The sequence below is a fragment of the Podarcis filfolensis genome (genome assembly GCF_964270895.1).
Source record: "Podarcis filfolensis genome assembly, chromosome: 7".
NCBI lineage: Eukaryota > Metazoa > Chordata > Lepidosauria > Squamata > Lacertidae > Podarcis > Podarcis filfolensis.
The window spans coordinates 87,865,892-87,883,318 of record NC_139603.1 but is presented as its reverse complement, the minus strand read 5'-3'; the positions used below and the strand labels follow the sequence as shown (position 1 = coordinate 87,883,318).

The 17,427-nt window shown below is 45.7% G+C and overlaps 2 protein-coding genes across 2 annotated transcripts; one reads left to right on the top strand and one right to left on the bottom strand.

Moving 5' to 3' along the window:
- Positions 1–392: 392 nt before the first annotated feature.
- Positions 393–8,470, top strand: LOC310766268 (lymphocyte antigen 6E-like). The gene is made up of 3 exons (XM_083622380.1): positions 393–553; positions 4,881–5,000; positions 7,085–8,470. The coding sequence occupies exons 1-3, from the start codon at positions 502–504 to the stop codon at positions 7,291–7,293; spliced, it is 381 nt and encodes a 126-aa protein (XP_083478506.1). The 5' UTR covers positions 393–501; the 3' UTR covers positions 7,294–8,470.
- A 3,767-nt stretch (positions 8,471–12,237) lies between these two features.
- LOC310766277 (lymphocyte antigen 6E-like) lies at positions 12,238–17,195 on the bottom strand. Its single transcript, XM_083622390.1, has 3 exons — positions 16,898–17,195; positions 14,601–14,720; positions 12,238–13,562 (listed from the first exon to the last, which is right to left on the bottom strand). The coding sequence occupies exons 1-3, from the start codon at positions 16,956–16,958 to the stop codon at positions 13,429–13,431; spliced, it is 315 nt and encodes a 104-aa protein (XP_083478516.1). The 5' UTR covers positions 16,959–17,195; the 3' UTR covers positions 12,238–13,428.
- Between the last annotated feature and the right edge of the window lie 232 nt (positions 17,196–17,427).

The following is a 17,427-nucleotide window of genomic DNA, read 5'->3' as shown; positions in this document are numbered from 1 at the left end:
GGATTTGAGGAAGTCACCCAATAATGGAGTGCAATTTGGATTTTTAACTGTAAGAAGCTTTGAATGTATGTATGTTTTTTTATTTGTTTGTTTGTTATTTTGTGTTATGTTAAATTTGGAAAATTAATAAAAACAATTGAAGAAAAAAAAAAAAAGAACGTCTAACGCTGAGAGTTTCCAGGGATCTTCTGCAGGCAGATCTCCTGCTGAGGACCTCAAGCCTCTCCCCTTTGAGGTTGTCACCTACATGTGATCTCCTCCCTCTCTTTCTCTCTCTCCTGCATAATGATGAATTGCCTTTGGTGATCTCACAGGCTCACACCCATTCCCACACTGACCAACTCCTATGCTCATTCCTCAGCCAAGTGTGTCCCTCCCCATCTTCAGCTTCTTGAACCCTAAAATTATTGTGACCATGGCAACAAAAGGCAAACACCTCAGGGGTGTATATAACCATAGTGGCCAGCAGTCTGGGATACAGTTCCACAGATCACTGCAAAGATGAAGACTCTGCTGGTTGCCTTGCTGGTGGCGATCTTATGCGCCGGAAAAGGTAAGGCACATTTCTCACCTTTGCTTAGGAAAAGAGCTGCAGAAAAGGACGGGAGACTTGGAGACTCATAGAATCGCAGGATTGTAGGGTTGGGAAGGATGCAAAGCACCATCTAGTCCAAACCCCTGCAAGCCAGGGGAAGAGCATAAGGTGTAAGCATCAGAGCATTATAATCTCAGGGCTGTGGGTTCAATACTGTGATCTACAATCTAAAAGGGGGACCTAATATATACTGCTCAGACCAGTGACTCGTGTTTAATACTAAATGCCCCATTAAAAAACCCACACCTAAATTTTTAACACCATGGAGAGGTTTCTACTGAAGATTTACAAGGATATGGATGTATAAGAGGAACCCTGCTGGCTCATATCAACGATCCATTTGATCTATCATGCTGTTTCTGTTAGTTCCCAGCCAGATGTTTTCAGGAAAGAGGGCATGAAGGCAACAGCTGTTGTCCTGCCTCAGCCACCGGCATCCTGAGGTATACTGCACTAACTCTGGAGGTTCCATTTGGCCAGTGGAATTGTAGGAATTAATTACCGTAGGCATTGGTGTGAAGAAAAGTCTTCTTTTTTCTTCCCATCTGTCTGATGGTGTGGGATTTAGAGGGCAAGTCAGATGAGGGAAGGTGGAAGGGACTGTGTGAATGAAGGCTTGTGTGAGTAGCCTTTCAGAAACGTCTAAAAGGCGATGGGAGAAGAAGTGACCACATCCCACTCAAACAAAGGATATGCAATAGACTATTGGATTAAATAACAGAAAAGTAGGTTTAGGTTGTCCCTAGCCCAGCTGAATGTTGGAAGATTCTTATCCCTGCAGAAAAGTTTCCTAAGAAAGTTTGGCTCGCCCAGACACGCTTCAGATACACAGGGTGTACCTGTGGCAGGAACAAGTATCTGTCTAATGCGCCATCATGCTCTCCCCTGCCCCGTGCATAGAACATGTTACGTGATCTGACATTAGTGTACGGAAAGCTGTGTATATGAACAATCTGCCTAGGCGTTCCAGCCACCCTGCGGGGGGTTTTTTGCGTCAGAAAGATTGTAAGGGTGGACAATTCACATACAGGTATGGCTCTATGTCTGTGGATGTTGAACGGCACGCATTTTGCACAGTGTGCCGAAAAGTTGCTCAGGAGAATGAAATTTCTCAAGACATGCATAGCCTTCATGCTGGGCCCTTTAGGAGGAAAATGGGGGAAATTAGGGATGTGATATTTTTGGATAATATGTTTTGTTAAATTTCTAATAAAAAAATATTAAAAAAATATATTTGAGGTCCCATCCTCCAAATTACAATCCAATAGGATTGTAAGACTATAGCTGGGAACGGGTGGGGACACATAAGCGGACTAGATTGAAACCAAACAAACAGTAAACAAAGGAAGAGATTTGGGTTGCAAAACTGCCCCTCTGGGCTTCCTGTGCGCCAGGGGATGGACCCCTCTCCCAACATTGCAGGAGAGAGACAGAGATGATCAGATAATGACAGGGGAATTGCATTTTCTGCATTCCTCTTTGGTTGCAAGAGGAATCTGGCTCTCACCTGGTGTCTGGCTGTTTGGCACTCGCTTCCCCATGGAATGCGAGTACAGACAAAGGCACTGGGTGCATGGAGCATTCTGGCTGCCACGACCCCCTGATCCCGTTCCTGGAAGCACAGGTTATCCTACTAATTGGGTTTTTAAAATTGGAGTAAACCACAGGCACGTGCTAGAGATGATGAGATAAGAAACTGCGAAAACAACCCAGCTACAAGGATTTTAAAGGTTTGGCTTGAGAGGGGATTTCATTCGGTGAAAGAGACGATGAGGGGAAGGGAGCACATGGCTTGCTTATATTAAAGTTTTTCTCTACATTTATGATATGGCAACCCTCCCAGGAATGCAAGTTAAAAAACCCCGCATCTGTAAAAGCGAGGGTGGAAGAAATTGGAATATAAATATTTAACAAAACTGGAACTGTGTGTGTGAGAGAAAGGAACTGAGAGAGAAGGGGGGGGGGACATTACGCTTTGAAAATATGGAGCAAAGTTTTCCCTAACGTCCGTTATCCACAAAAGAATGCTTTTTGAGATAAGGATAATTGGCCATAAATCAGTGGCAGGGAAGAAAGGAGTCTACCAGCTGCAGGAATAGAAGCTACGTGAAGTCTGGATTCAGACCATTCTTTCTAGGCTGGGGAAATGGTGAAGATGGCTTGTTTACTGGGAGCCAAATCATGGGATGAAGCAATGCAGTGACTCTGGAAACTGAGATAACCGCTTCACCCGAGGCATGATGGGAACCATTACCACTTGTAGAAATGAAGGCTATAACATCATATATGGATAGGAAAATATCATGGGGTGTGGGAACTATCACATGCAGGAAAGAATAAGGATTACATTTAGAGTTCCTCTCTTGAAACTTTATAAATTACCTACTATACCAGCACAGATGAAACCACAAGATTGGAGCTGTTATATAAGGGATTATTATATCTGAATGGAATGGAATGGAACTTATTTGGAAGGCAGAAAAAATGTAGAAGAACGAAGCCATCAAATGTAGCACATGGAGAGGCCAATTTGATTAAACTGTATAATTTGAACAATTGGCATTAATAATTGTATTAACTGGATAAAACTGGTATTGTTATAATGAGGCTGTTATTGGAAAATCAATGAAAACATATTTAGAAAACGAAAAAGAAAAACCGCCCCTCCATTTTGCCAACATGTCAGGGCTGTGAAACAAACCATTGGTCATATTTGGCTTTGTGACGTCCATCAGATTGCTTACAATATGTCACCAGGAAGCCTATTCAGAATGAAGGCAAAGTTTCCTGCCCTCACTTGGATTTGGCTTCCTTGGTCCATCGTAACTTCTCACAGAATCCTTCAGCTGCAGGGCGGTGTCAAGGTTGCCCCGTACATTTTAATAAAAGCCAGAAAGAATTACAAACTGAGAGCTGTAATCCTGTGGGAACTGAGGTGGGCAGAACCTTGCTCTGTGAACATGTCAATACTTGAGAATAAATATGCAATGAAGTGTGCTTTGTGGGAGTGGCCTGGCCTGTTTGTCTCCTACTTTTCTGCGGTTGTTCGCTGGGTGCATAGAGCAGCCTTTGTCCTGGGTGGGGCTGATGATAGACATAGTACAAAACATCTGGAAGGCACTAGGCTGGAAAAGCCTGCTTTTCTTTATTCTTATAATTCTTATAATCATTATTGCTATTATAATATAATAATAATAATTTATTATTTATACCCCGCCCATCTGGCTGAGTCTCCCCGCCACTCTGGGCGGCTCCCAATCAAGTATTAAAAACAATACAGCGTTAAATATTAAAAACTTCCCTGAACAGGGCTGCCTTCAGATGTCTTTTAATGATAGGATAGCTACTTATTTCCTTGACATCTGAATGAGGGAACCGCCAGAAGGTTATGTCACCCCAGTCAGATGGGTGGGGTACAAATAATAATAATCATAATCGCTGTGGTCTAAACCACTGAGCCTCTTGGGCTTGCTGATCAGAAGGTCGGTGGTTTGAATCCCTGCGACGGGGTGAGCTCCTGTTGCTCGGTCCCAGCTCCTGCCAACCTAGTGGTTCGAAAGCATGTCAAAGTGCAAGTAGATAAATAGGTACTGCTCTGGCGGGAAGGTAAATGGCGTTTCCGTGTGCTGATCTGGTTTCACCAGAAGCGGCTTAGTCATGCTGGCCACATGACATGGAAAAACTGTTTGCGGACAAACGCTGGCTCCCTTGGCCTGTAAAGCAAGATGAGCGCCGCAACCCCAGAGTCATTCGCGACGGGACTTAGCTGTCAGGGGTCCTTTATAATAATAATAATAATATTCAAATAGTCCTCTAACCAGGAAACACCTGCCCCAATAGAACAGTCTGAATTTGGGCTCTGGAAGATCTTCATCCTCTGGTTTGGGTGAACGTCAGGATTCAGAACGTGGGAGCAACCAGTTCTCCATGGGACCTTGAGAAAAACACCTGGGCGTTCTATCCGATGAGGATCTCTTAGCTAATTTTGGAGGTATCCATACCTCTAAGGCGCCAATGTGGAAGCTGTGGTTTTCCAGATGTTGAATGACAGCTCCTGCTATCCCTGACCTTTGACTGTGCTGGCTGGGACTGATGGGAGTTGAGGCGAAACAGTATCTGGAAGAGCAAAGTGTTCCTCGCTCCCTGCTCTAAGGCGTGTTGCTTCGCCCCAGGGTGCTCACAGCCTTGAAGGTCACAGCCAGACTGAGACAAACGTTGATTTATGTTCACCTGGGAAAGAGATGCCTTTGCTTGACTTTTGCTTCTCTGTTTTCTTTCCGCACAGCCCACGCCTTTTTTTGCTACAGGTGCGAAAACGAGCCTTCCAACTGGAACTGTATGAAGGCAGTTAAGTGCGCAGAACAGGACCAGTTCTGTACCACCATCACTTCCACGTCAGGAACGGGTAGGTAGCAAACCTTTATTATATTCTCTCTGAAGCTACAGTCCCTGAGCGTGAGGTGAAGCCCTGTCCCTCAAGGTTGCTAGCCAAGGGCACTGGCAGTATGACAGATCACTCTTCTTCCTAGGCTGGGTGAAAAAAGGGCAAAAACAGGTTACTGACTGGGACAGAGTGACGTTTGCAGCTATTGTTAAAGTTGCAAAAAACAAAGAGCACAGGTCTGAGGGAGGGAGGAATTTTTGTAACAACATTGGTTTTACCAGCTCCGTTCAAGGCATGACGGATAGCAGCAACAACCGAGAAAAGACAGCCACAACATTTTATAAAGACAGGAAGAAAGAATAGGGACGGAATAAATGTCACACACAAGAAGAACAATGATATAGTATGAGGTCTTCACTTATAAATTGTTGAATGTGTTAACACAAATAGAAGTTATATACAGTGGTACCTCGGGTTACATACGCTTCAGGTTACATACGCTTCAGGTTACAGACTCCGCTAAAATATTACCTTGGGTTAAGATCTTTGCTTCAGGATGAGAACAGAAATTGTGCAGCGGCGGCACAGCGGCAGCAGGAGGCCCCATTAGCTACAGTGGTGCTTCAGGTTAAGAACAGTTTCAGGTTAAGAACAGACTTCCAGAACGAATTAAGTTCTTAACCCGAGGTACCACTGTATATTGCAGCTGTTGCATAAGGGATTACTAATGCCCTCCCACCAGATGTCAAAGAGAAGAACAACTACCAGACATTTAGAAGACAACTGAAGGCAGCTCTGTTTAGGGAAGCTTTTAATGTTTGACGGACTACTGTATTTTAATATTTTGTTGGAAGCTGCCCAGAGTGGCTGGGGAAACCCAGGCAGATGGGCAGGGTATAAAATACCCTGAATGCTAATGATGATGACTGGAATGTAAGGGAAATCATTAAGATTTTGGAACGCAGAAACAAAGTAAATAATCAAACCATCAATTCTAGCATTTGGGGGCCACCTAAATTACATAATTGGGCATTTGTATGATTTGTATTAGGAATTGTATTATAATCTGGCAATGTTATAATGAGGCTATTATTGGATTATTGTAATTGGAAAACTAATAAAAATTATAACCCAAAAGAAAGAAAGCTAGCCATCACCTATGGCCCATCTGCAAGCTCCGAACCCAGCTGCCATTGCTCCGTCCCAGCTCCTGCAAACATAACAGTTCGAAAGCACGCCAACACAAGTAGATTAATAGGTACCGCTGCTACGGGAAGGTAAACGGGGTTTCCGTGCACTCTAGTTTCCGTCACAGTGTCCCGTTGTGCCAGAAGCGGTTTAGTCCTGCTGGCCACATGACCCGGAAAGCGGTCTGTGGACAAACACCGGCTCCCTTGGCCTGAAAGCGAGATGAGTGCTGCAACCCCCTAGTTGTCTTTGAGTGGACTTAACCATCCAGGGGTCCTTTACCTTTTACCTAGTAAAGGTAAAGGGGACCCCTGACCACTAGGCCCAGTCGTGGCCGACTTTGGGGTTGCGGCGCTCATCTCGCTTTATTGGCCGAGGGAGTCGGCGTACAGCTTCCGGGTCATATGGCCAGCATGACTAAGCCGTTTCTGGCAAACCAGAGCAGTGCACGGAAACACAGCTTACCTTCCCGCCAGAGTGGTACCTATTTATCTACTTGCACTTTGACGTGCTTTCGAACTGCTAGGTTGGCAGGAGCAGGGACCGAGCAACGGGAGCTCACCCTGTCGCAGGGATTCGAACCACCGGCCTTCTGATCGGCAAGTCCTAGGCTCTGTGGTTTAACCCACAGCACCACGTGCCAAATAAGCAAATAAAATCCCCAAACGACAGTTTGAAATGTCGTGACTTAAAACTCAGGGAGCATCCTCACGGTCTTTATTTTAACGATGGTCTCCAGACATTTTGCTGGGCGTGGAAAGACTCAGCAATGGGAGCTCACCCTGTTGCGGGGATTTGAACCGCCGACCTTCTGATCAGCAAGTCCTAGGCTCTGTGGTTTAACCCACAGCGCCACCTGTGTCCCGTAGCTTTTACCTACCCATGTATAATCGCCCCCTTTCATTCCTGTCCTCCAGGCAAGAACGCCGTGTACCAGCTTAGCAAGAGATGCACCCCGACTTGCACGGAGAACTTCATCGACACAGGCCTGACAAGTGTTTCGACCAAGTGTTGCAGCCATTCCTTCTGCAATATCAGCGGGGCCACCAGTGTCAAAACCAGCAGCCTGCTGATGGCCGTCGGAGTCCTGGCCAGTTTCTTTTACATCTTCCAATCCGTCTTGTGAGGAGGCTCTGCAGAGCAAAGGTCACAGTTCTCCTATCCAAAACTGTCAAATGTCGCTCCCCTTTCCCTTGTTCGAGATCAAGAATCCCGCCGTGGACAGCAAACGCCACCCCACGGAAGCATCGCGGAAGAGCTTGCTCACCTGGATCATTGCCCTGAACGCTAAAATTCTTGACTTCTTGCTTGGTACTGCAGAACGTGGAGTTCTCTCCACCTGCCCAGAAACCTCTTGCTCCTCTTTGGTGCTGCAATGCACCATCTTCTCCTCCCCAGTCCCTCGACAAAGCAGCTGATGAGTCTTCTCCTTCATTTGGCCCCCCCAAAAAGCCTCAGGTCATTCCCAGACAACACCTTTTCTGACTGGTTTGCACAGAGTTCGGTTTGCAAAACCTTTGCCATTCCCAGACAACCCACGTGCAAAATCAGTTTGCACAAAGTTTTCGAGGAAGTTAAATAATATCAACTGTTTGCGTTTGTGGCGGAGGGGAGATCAATTGACGTTGCATCAAGCAAATGCCATCTCATATGTTCCTTTATCATTCCTCGTTGCTTTCCTTATTGAAGGGAGTCCCGGGGGGAGCGGATTGGTTGCAGAAACCGATTTTCATTTTTCTGCCGGAGTTTTCTTTTATGTTAGAAGAGCAAAAGGCTGGAAGAGCCGCAGGTCTTGGTGAGCTCAGAGCAGGTCTGCAGCACCGGCTCAAGCTGGTTCCACGATCACCTTTCCTAATTTCCCCAGGCATTCAAAGAAGTCTATTTTTTCTTAAAAAATGTGTGTATGTATTTTGGGTGGTGGTTGCTAGAGATCTCTAATTTAAAAACAGAGGCTGTGCCAAGCTACAGTTTCTGGGGATTTCATTAGAACTGAGATCTTTTGTTGTAAAAAAACACCTAACAAATAAATTAAATAAAAATAAACCAGCCTCATAGTAACTGGACCAGGCCAGCCCCCATTGATTGGCTGGGCACAAGATCAGAAGTTGGGGTTGGCATTTGTTGGGTGGGGAGGAGGCAGAAGCAAAGGGAGCCATCAGCTGATGGAGGTGGAAGGTACATGCCCCAAACAGGATGTTTTTAAAAGTCTCTCCCACTTTGCACCTTCCTCCACATTTGATGTTCTGTTCTGCGCCTGTGATTTGTAAAGCTGGAGCACATGTTAATAAAGTTTTGCCATTTAAGATCTGCAGCCTCAGTCATCATTGATAATCTGTTTCAGTAGCCATTGCAATATTATAAACTGAAGAATAGAATAATAGAATTGGGTTATTGCTTTTGATCTTGCTGTGAACCAAAAATCTCCAAATGAATCTGAACTTCAGTGTCTAAAATCCCTGATAGAAGACAAGGCTCCTGAGATCACGTTAAAGGCAGCCAAATTCTGTGTGATTGCCATAAAACTTAGTGAACAAGCTGTGCTATCATAATGATTAAGGTTTTAAATGGTAATTTTAGGTTATATGTTAATGACTAAGTTTTAATTTATATATATTTTTAACTGTTGCTATATCTAATTGCAAATTCAAACATATCCCTATCGTGTTTTATGACTTCCTTGGTATTGTATGTGGGCTGGAACTGGTCTGTGACCGAAACAATAAATTCAAATATTCTGTTTCAGTAGCCATAACAATATTATAAACTGAAGAATAGAACAATAGAATTGGGTTATTGTTTTTGGTCTTGCTGTGAACCATTCTGAGACCTCTGGGCATAGGGCGATGTATAAGTTGAAGAAATAAGAAATAATAAAAATAATTGCAGAGTTGAAAGGGATCCCCAAAGGTCATCTAATCCAGCCCCTTCCAATGCAGGGATCACAGCTAAAGAATCCCTGGCAGATGGCCATCCAACCTCTGTTGAAAAAACTCCAGTGAAGGAGAGCCCACCACCTGCTGAGGAAGTCCGTTCCACTGTGGAACAGCTCTCACTGCCCAGAAACTTCTTCCTAATGTTTAGTCGGAATCCCCTTTATTGTAATTTGAACCCGTGACTTGTGTCAGGCGGCGGAGGAAACAACCCCACAGCAGGCTTCCAGGAACGGATAAGGCAAGGAAAAGTCCTTACCACCTGCTTTTTAAATCAATATTTATGGACAGAGGCTTGGAACTCAGCCTCTTGGAATAATGGCGTTGTCCCGAGTGACTCTACACCCCCTTTTACTCCGACTTCCTCGTTCATCATCATCTCCTCTACGGGTGGCGCTGAGGGTCCTCTGCTTCTGAGCCTTTTGCTCTCCTACTTTCAAGGCTCGCCGGTTTCTGGGAGATGGAGGGTCTGGAATGCTTTCTGAAGGGACTGTGTCCATCGGTTGTTGCCCTCCTGGTGGTTCCTCTTCCTCCTCCTCTTCTCCCATTATTTCCCAGCTTTCCCGTCTCCATCTCCATCGTTCTGCCCGGTTGCTGAGGTCCAGCGCCGAGGGCCTTCTGGCGGTTCCTTCCCTGCGAGAAGCCAAGTTACAGGGAACCAGGCAGAGGGCCTTCTCAGTGGTGGCACCTGCCCTGTGGAATGCCCTCCCACCGGATGTCAAAGAGAACAATGAAGGCAGCACTGTTTAGGGAAGCTTTTAATGTTTAACAGACCACTGTATTTTAATACTTTGTTGGAAGCCGCCCAAATTTGGCTGGGGAAACCCAGCCAGATGGGCAGGGTATAAAGAATAAATTATATTATTATTATTATCTGCTTCTGAGCTGTGTGGACCAATCAGACTACTGCATTCTGGGTCCTATTGTTCCAGGACCAATCAGACTGCTGCATTCAGAATCCCATTGTTCTAGGACCAATCAGACTGCTGCCTTTTGGATCCTATTCAACTCAGTACATAACAGAATGTCTGCTGGTGCTACACTACTCTCAATGGGATGTGCATTCCCAACCCCAAGTAGAAAATCTAGAGGAAAGTGCCAGTACTTTTGAAAGGGAAACACCCCCCCCCAAAAAAAATAATTGTGAGGATATCAGAAAGACTCATGGACTTTTCATGACTGCTATTTTTACGTATTATTAGATCCAGTTTCACATGGATCTGTGTGCTCGAATGAGAACCAGAGGGTCCCTCCCCCAACATCATTATTTCTAAGAATTATGGAATAAACATGAAAATACATTTAACGCCTCCTACAAGTAGGGAAGCGTCTCCTCCAGACTGGGGTTTTCATTTGGTATATTTTCTGTAACATCTCATTGACCCATAAACTACTGCATTAAAAAATTAAAGAAAGGGACCCCTGACCATTAGGTCCAGTTGTGACCGACTCTGGTGTTGCGGCGCTCATCTCACTTTATTGGCCGAGGGAGCCGGCGTACCACTCCCGGGTCATGTGGCCAGCATGACTAAGCCGCTTCTGGCGAACCAGAGCAGCGCGCGGAAACGCCATTTACCTTCACACCGGAGCGGTACCTCTTTATCTACTTGCACTTTGAGGTGCTTTTGAACTGCTAGGTTGGCAGGAGCAGGGACCGAGCGACGGGAGCTCACCCTGTCGCAGGGATTCGAACCGCCGACCTTCTGATCGGCATGTCCTAGGCTCTGTGGTTTACCCTACAGCAGCACCCGCGTCCCTATTATAGAGGGTTAATTATAGTGGCAGGTTAATACTGGGCCATTTGCACATCTTTGTGTCTTATTGTATTTTCTGCAGTGCTTCCCCCAGTGTTGTTTCACGATTGCCATTTGCTGGGGCACTTTTGCACGGGAGACCAACAAAAGCGGCACAAGCTTTGCAGTGTGGAAAGTTACAGGATGTCAGCAGAAAGTTATGAGACAAGTGCAGATTGGAAATAGTTACAGAAATTAGGAGGGGTACATCTTTAAAGTTGTTAAAGGTAAAGGTAAAGGTACCCCTGCCCGTACGGGCCAGTCGTGTCCGACTCTGGGGTTGCGTGCTCATCTCGCTCTAAAGGCTGTGAGCCGGCGCCGTCCAAAGACACTTCCGGGTCACGTGGCCAGCATGACGAAGCTGCAGCTGGCGAGCCAGCACCAGCGCAGCACACAGAAACGCCGTTTACCTTCCCCCTATAAAGTGGTCCCTCTTTATCTACTTGCACTTAAGAGTGCTTTCGAACTGCTGGGTGGGCAGGAGCTGGGACCAAACGACGGGAGCTCACCCCAACGCGGGGATTCGAACTGCCGACCATACGATCGGCAAGTCCTAGGCGCTGAGCTTTTACCCACAGCGCCACCCGCGTCCCAGTTAAAGTTGTTAAATGTTACAAATATTATGCATAGATGTATGCTTTCGACTTGACAGCTCAGGGAAGTTATCTAGCTTTAACAATCATATAAAGTCAGCTCCTTTGCCAGTTTCCTCCATTTCAACACTATTTTGCCCTTGGAAAAATGACTCTTTTCCCTGCCACCTCCTCAAGCGTGAGGACATGTATACACACCTCCTACCCCAGGAAGTGCCCAGAGGTGACAATTGCTGAGCTGGTTGTTGGCCAAGGAAAGCCTAATCCCACCACCAGACTTGCAAAGGGATCCAGACATGCAAAGGAAGTTCTATTGTACTTCGGGTGGTGGGACTTCAGAGGTGTTTGCCTGTGAGTCTTGCCCTGACATGTCTGCTTATGCCAATCTTGTACCAAGGACTTGTCTGGACATGTTTGCCCAGGTTAAACTAGTGTAACCCCTGTCTACCCCTCCCCTTTTGTGACAGGTCAGTGATGTAGCAATGATGCTGTACGAACTGTATTCTGGGATATGGTGGAAAAGTTATAAAAGTCCTTGTTACCCCAAAATTCTCTTTGAACCTGTTGCACAATAAACTTTGGTCTACAGCTATTTGCTCCGGTTGGTGGCTGGACTCCTTCCTTTATTCTGCAGGGACCCGCGGGCTCTGCCCAACGAGCTGGGTGACTGAGCAGCCTCGCACCTAGATTTTTCCATAACAGACTGAGCCCCCTAGGTCCACAATCAGTCAGAGATGAATGGATGGAGGCAGGATGCAGTGAAAGCAAAGCAAATTTTATTTTTCTCTTGCAACAGAGTTCCCTCCCCTCCTTGCAAGGAGGCAAGAGAGAGCCGGGACCCAGAAGAAACATCTCTTTTAAGGGTTTTGCATTTTGGAAGTGGAGTAGAAGCCCATCCCCTCTACAAACAGACAGAAATTACATCGCACAGAAGGTGGGGTTACTGTGGCTCAGGCAGGCCAAGGTGTGATATTCCTGAGGATTTAGCAAGTTTTACATTGTTCCAGACACTGTTTATACAAAACATTAGCATTTAATAAGAGAATCAGGATGCACGTCAGACATCCCTCAATGCAGAGTATCTGGGCAAACAATGACAATTAATACAAAGGAGGTTCATAGATATAGGAGAGGAAATCCTGCAGGGACTTCCCCTGATTGCTATCTGCCTACCTGCTCTCAGGCAAGGGGGAATAAGGAGGAAGAGGAAATATTGAGAGCCAAGATGGCTTTTGGATTGCTCTCCTATACTATTTTAGACGTATGGTTTACTGTATGTATGTGTGTTTACCTTGTGCAATTATCAACATTTATTCTATATTTAAAGCCTTAGAATTCCTATAAGAATGTATAACCCCCCTGCCAGGTACCATCGCTGAGTACAAACCATCATGAATCCACAATATATGGCTCCATTTATTCAATGGATTGACGATTTGCCACTTAAGAGCAGTTCGCTTATAGACATGGACCAGGGTTTCCCAAGCTCGGGTGTCCAGCTGTTTCCAGACTACAACTCCCATCATCCCTAGCTAGCAGGACCAGTGGTCAGGGATGATGGGAATTGTAGTCCCAAAAAACAGCCGGAGACCCTGACGTAGACTTTGCATGGACAAATATAACAAAATTTGAAACTCGGCGATACAAAACGCAGTAGGTTAAGAAATCGCTAACAATTGCTGCAGGAATATGCGATTTTATTTTTCTTCTTTCGTTTCTTTTGCTTAAAAAATGCAGAACCTTTCATGTAAAGAAAAGAATTGAATGCATGCTGAACAAGGTGCCTGGAGGAGGCCAATGCTTGCCTGGTGTTGCAGGGTCAAAATGTAGCCAAAAGGGATCATTATACTTTCTTTGCAGAACACAACAGCTGAGCCCAGAGATAGCGGCTTACTTCATGGGCATTCCACACTGGCCCTTCCACTTAGCGTGGACCAGACACTTTTCATTTCGGGGGCCACAGGTTGCACCAGTTGTGTTTGCAGCAGAAGACCGACTTGGGTGCGCTGCTTGAATTATTGCTTTCGGTGGGACATGCCTGGCCACACTTCTTGGTGATGAGAACCTTGGCACTGTCACCTTGAGGCAGGAAGGAAAGGAAAAAGAAAACTCATGTGAAGCCCTTGCCCAATACAGAATCCAAGCCTAATTACAGATACCGACATATTCATTCTCTGCTGTCTCCACAACTGCCAGAACTTAGCTTGTAAGCTCCTTGCAAGCAGGGACCTAGGTGTTTTGGTTGTGGTTCATTTGAGTTTTTGACTGCCTATGTTAGTCTGTAAAAGTGCATTGATGATCCTAGATAAATAATTGCCGTTGTAATGAAGATTTGTCCCGAGGGCAGCATGAATGGGGTGGTGGTGGCCAGGGCCAGATTTTGGTTTGATGAGGCCCTAAGCTACTGAAGGTAATGGGGCCCTTTATATGTCCAGCTGTCCTTTGTCAACAACAAATGGTCACTGTTCTTTGTGTTGAATATATGCCAGCTGGTAATTTATGGACCTAATAGGTATCTAAAGCCATTTGCATGTAACAAAGTATGTATTTTATCATTATAATTGTTGAACTGAAATACAATTAAGAAGTATATTAATAATAATAATAAAAAGGTAAAGGACCCCTGACAGTTAAGTCCAGTTGTGAACGACTCTGGGATTGCGGCGCTCATCTCGCTTTACTGGCTGAGGGAGCCGGTGTTTGTCCGCAGTTTTTCCGGGTCATGTGGCCAGCATGACTAAGCCGCTTCTGGCGAACCAGAGCAGCCCATGGAAACGTCGTTTACCTTCCCGCCGGAGTGGTACCTCTTTATCTACTTGCACTTTTGATGTGCTTTCGAACTGCTAGGTTGGCAGGAGCTGGGACCAAGCAACGGGAGCTCACCCCGTCGCGGGGATTCGAACCGCTGACCTTCCGATCGGCAAGCCCAAGAGTCTCATTGGTTTAGACCACAGCACCACCCGCGTCCCTGTCTTCCCTCTACCCATCCCAGGATCTGTGCATGTGGAAATTGCACAGAATTTCCGTAGGGTTTTTGTTTGTTTGTTTGCTCAAGAGGGCAGGCTGGTCTTGAGATCTGTTCAAATGTGCAGCTAAGCAGCTGACCGCAGGACTCACCTGTTTCGTCAACATCCCTCATTGTTAGACATGCATTTTCATTGTCATTGCAAATAGTCATTTGCAGGCACTGCCAATTAGAGGGCTGTCTTTCGCAAGTGAAACAAATAATCGAATGAGCTGCAAAGCGAAGGGAGAGAGGGAGATAAAACTTTGGGGGCAGGAAGTTCCTGGAGAGCACAATCACTTTAAGTACTTGCTTTTAGCTTTTTAAAAAGCAACAACTGATAACTTCATTGTTTTCTATTTTTTGTAAACTGATTTGAGGATGTGTTTCCCCCTATTTTGGCTTCCTTTTAATAATAATAATAATAATAATAATAATAATAATAATAATAATAATAATAATAATAATTTTATTTATATCCTGTCCTCCCCAGCTGAAGCCGGGCTCAGAGTGGCTAACAACAGTAAAATGATAAAACATTCTAAAATCATTTCATTATAAAATTAATTCCAATCAGGTGAATGGCAACCTCCACCTTAGCCATGACGAAGAGCTGGCCTTGCAGGGTGCAATTTTTTTATTTTTTAAAAAGCCAGCAGGGTGCTCCCCCCAGCCCTCCCAGGCTACCCCCCCCCCGCCATAGCACAACCATATTTTGAAACTCTATAGCGGTTTCGTATTATGTGGCGCCAGTAGGTGGCATCATCTTGCAAAACGATGTTCCAAAGTCCTCCCAGGCACACTGCAAAGGAATTGGATCGTGGTGAAAGCAGTTAGTCAAAACCAGGTCAGCATTTGTGATAGGTCAATGCAAGAAATTCTTGGCTGGGTAAACAGCAAACAGCAGCTCCTTCCGCCTTTGAGGTGTTGCCAATCAAAGGTTGGCTTATTCTTTCAGAGGCTCAGCCAGTCCTCCTCCAGTGAGCACAGTTTCCTCCACCCCGCACTTTCAGGAATAAGCAAAACAGACCCAGTTTGAAATGAATGCCAACACGATTTCCTTATGGATTTAGCATGCTGCATTGCAAGTAAATCCCACTGAAGCTAAGGATAGATTTGTGAATTTGGGTTTCTTTCAGTTCCGATTCTTTCCCAGCTCTCCACATTTCGGCAACAATTTGCCTTTAAAAATGTCCTTGCCATATTTCCTCATCTTTTAAGTGTGAACTTTCCCCAATGTTTTTGCATGCAATTTTGAATGTACGTATTTTTGTGAGCAAGTTTCCATATATTGAATTTCTCTGTGTTATTTCCCCTTAATGTATGCAACAGATTATTTGGTTGGAGAACGGCATTGCAAAATTCAGGGAAGGGTGAATTTTGAAGGACAGCTGTGTTCTGGCCCACGTCTTGTTTTGGGAAGTGCAAACTAATAATAATAATAATAATAATAATAATAATAATAATTATTATTATTATTATTTATGATTTGTACCCCGCACATCTGGCTGGGTTTTCCATGCCACTCTGGGCAGCTTCCAACAAAGACCAAAAATACACTAAAATGTCACACATTAAAAACTTCCCTGAACAGGGCTGCCTTCAGATGTCTTCTGAATGTCAGGTAGTTGTTTATCTCTTTGACATCTGATGGGAGGGCGTTCCACGGGACGGGCGCCACCGAGAAGGCCCTCTGCCTGGTTCCCTGTAGCTTTGCTTCTCACAATGAGGGAACCGCCAGAAGGCCCTCAGATCTGGACCTCAGTGTCCGGGCAGAACGATGGAGGTGGAGACGTTCCTTCAGGTATACTGGGCCAAGGCTGTTTAGGGCTTTAAAGGTCAGCACCAACACTTTGAATTGTGCTCGGAAACATACTGGGAGCCAATGTAGGTCTTTCAAGACTGGTGTTATGCGGTCTCGGCGGCCGCTCCTAGTCACCAGTCTAGCTGCCGCATTCTGTATTAATTGCACTTTCCGAGTCACCTTCAAAGGTAGCCCCACGTAGAGTGCATTGCAGTAGTCCAAGCGGTAGATAACCAGAGCATGCACCACTCTGGCCAGACAGTCTGCAGGCAGGGAGGGTCTCAGCCTGCATACCAGATGGAGCTGGTAGACAGCTGCTCTGGATACAAAATTGACCTGGGCCTCCATGGACAGCTGTGAGTCCAAAATGACTCCCAGGCTGCACACCTGGTCATTCACAGTTACCCCATTCAGGAACTATGCTCTCCTTAAAATGCAAAGCAAACCAACCCCCCCCCCAACTTTGGAATGGAAACCAGCAGCCTTAATTTCCCTGCAAAAACAGCCAGGGTCATTCTATTAAAGCAGGAAGGCTGTCTTCGGTTTCCCAAAGCACCATTCTGCTCTCATGCTTCGGTCAGGGAGGAGGGCAAGAGAGGAGCTTACCTATCTGTGTGCAGACAATCACCGCACCCAACAAGGAGAGGAGATAAGACGCCTTCTTCATTGTCGTTGCTCCAGCCGACTCTGAATGATCAAGTTCTCCTTTGGAGAGGTTATTTATAAAGGGACAAGTCTGCTCTAGAATCCCCAATTATCTGCAACAGGGTGTGAGCTGTTTGGAAGAAATTTTCCATTGTGGTCCAAAGGAAAGCCCAGCAATACACTTGGCACCAGCTTGGCGTCAGGAGTTACGGGAAGCAGGCGTGCAAGATCCTATCCAACTTAGGGACTCCACGCCGGATTTTTGTGGGGTTTAATCCTTGACGCAATGGTTCCCAATGGTGCCCTTGACCAACTACATTCTGTCTGTGGCTCCCCTGTGGGAGCCATGCACAATGGGGTTTCCATTTCAGGACATGTGTGGGTGAGGATTCTCCCGTTCCGCAACTGCTCTACCACTTCCCGGTGGTGGTTTTTGGCGTGTGTGTAAATGGGAGTGCATGTTCTGATGGAAAGCAAAGCAAGGCCACGGC

Bases quoted from the DNA above. Each gene is read 5' to 3' on its own strand.
- LOC310766277 (XM_083622390.1), bottom strand. From the start codon at position 16,958: ATGAAGAAGGCGTCTTATCTCCTCTCCTTGTTGGGTGCGGTGATTGTC. The intron at 14,721-16,897 runs GTAAGCTCCTCT...TTCGCTTTGCAG, and splicing joins GATTGTCTGCACACAGATAG to CTCATTCGATTATTTGTTTC. The intron at 13,563-14,600 runs GTGAGTCCTGCG...TCCTGCCTCAAG, and splicing joins GAGGGATGTTGACGAAACAG to GTGACAGTGCCAAGGTTCTC.
- LOC310766268 (XM_083622380.1), top strand. From the start codon at position 502: ATGAAGACTCTGCTGGTTGCCTTGCTGGTGGCGATCTTATGCGCCGGA. The intron at 554-4,880 runs GTAAGGCACATT...CTTTCCGCACAG, and splicing joins GATCTTATGCGCCGGAAAAG to CCCACGCCTTTTTTTGCTAC. The intron at 5,001-7,084 runs GTAGGTAGCAAA...CCTGTCCTCCAG, and splicing joins CACTTCCACGTCAGGAACGG to GCAAGAACGCCGTGTACCAG.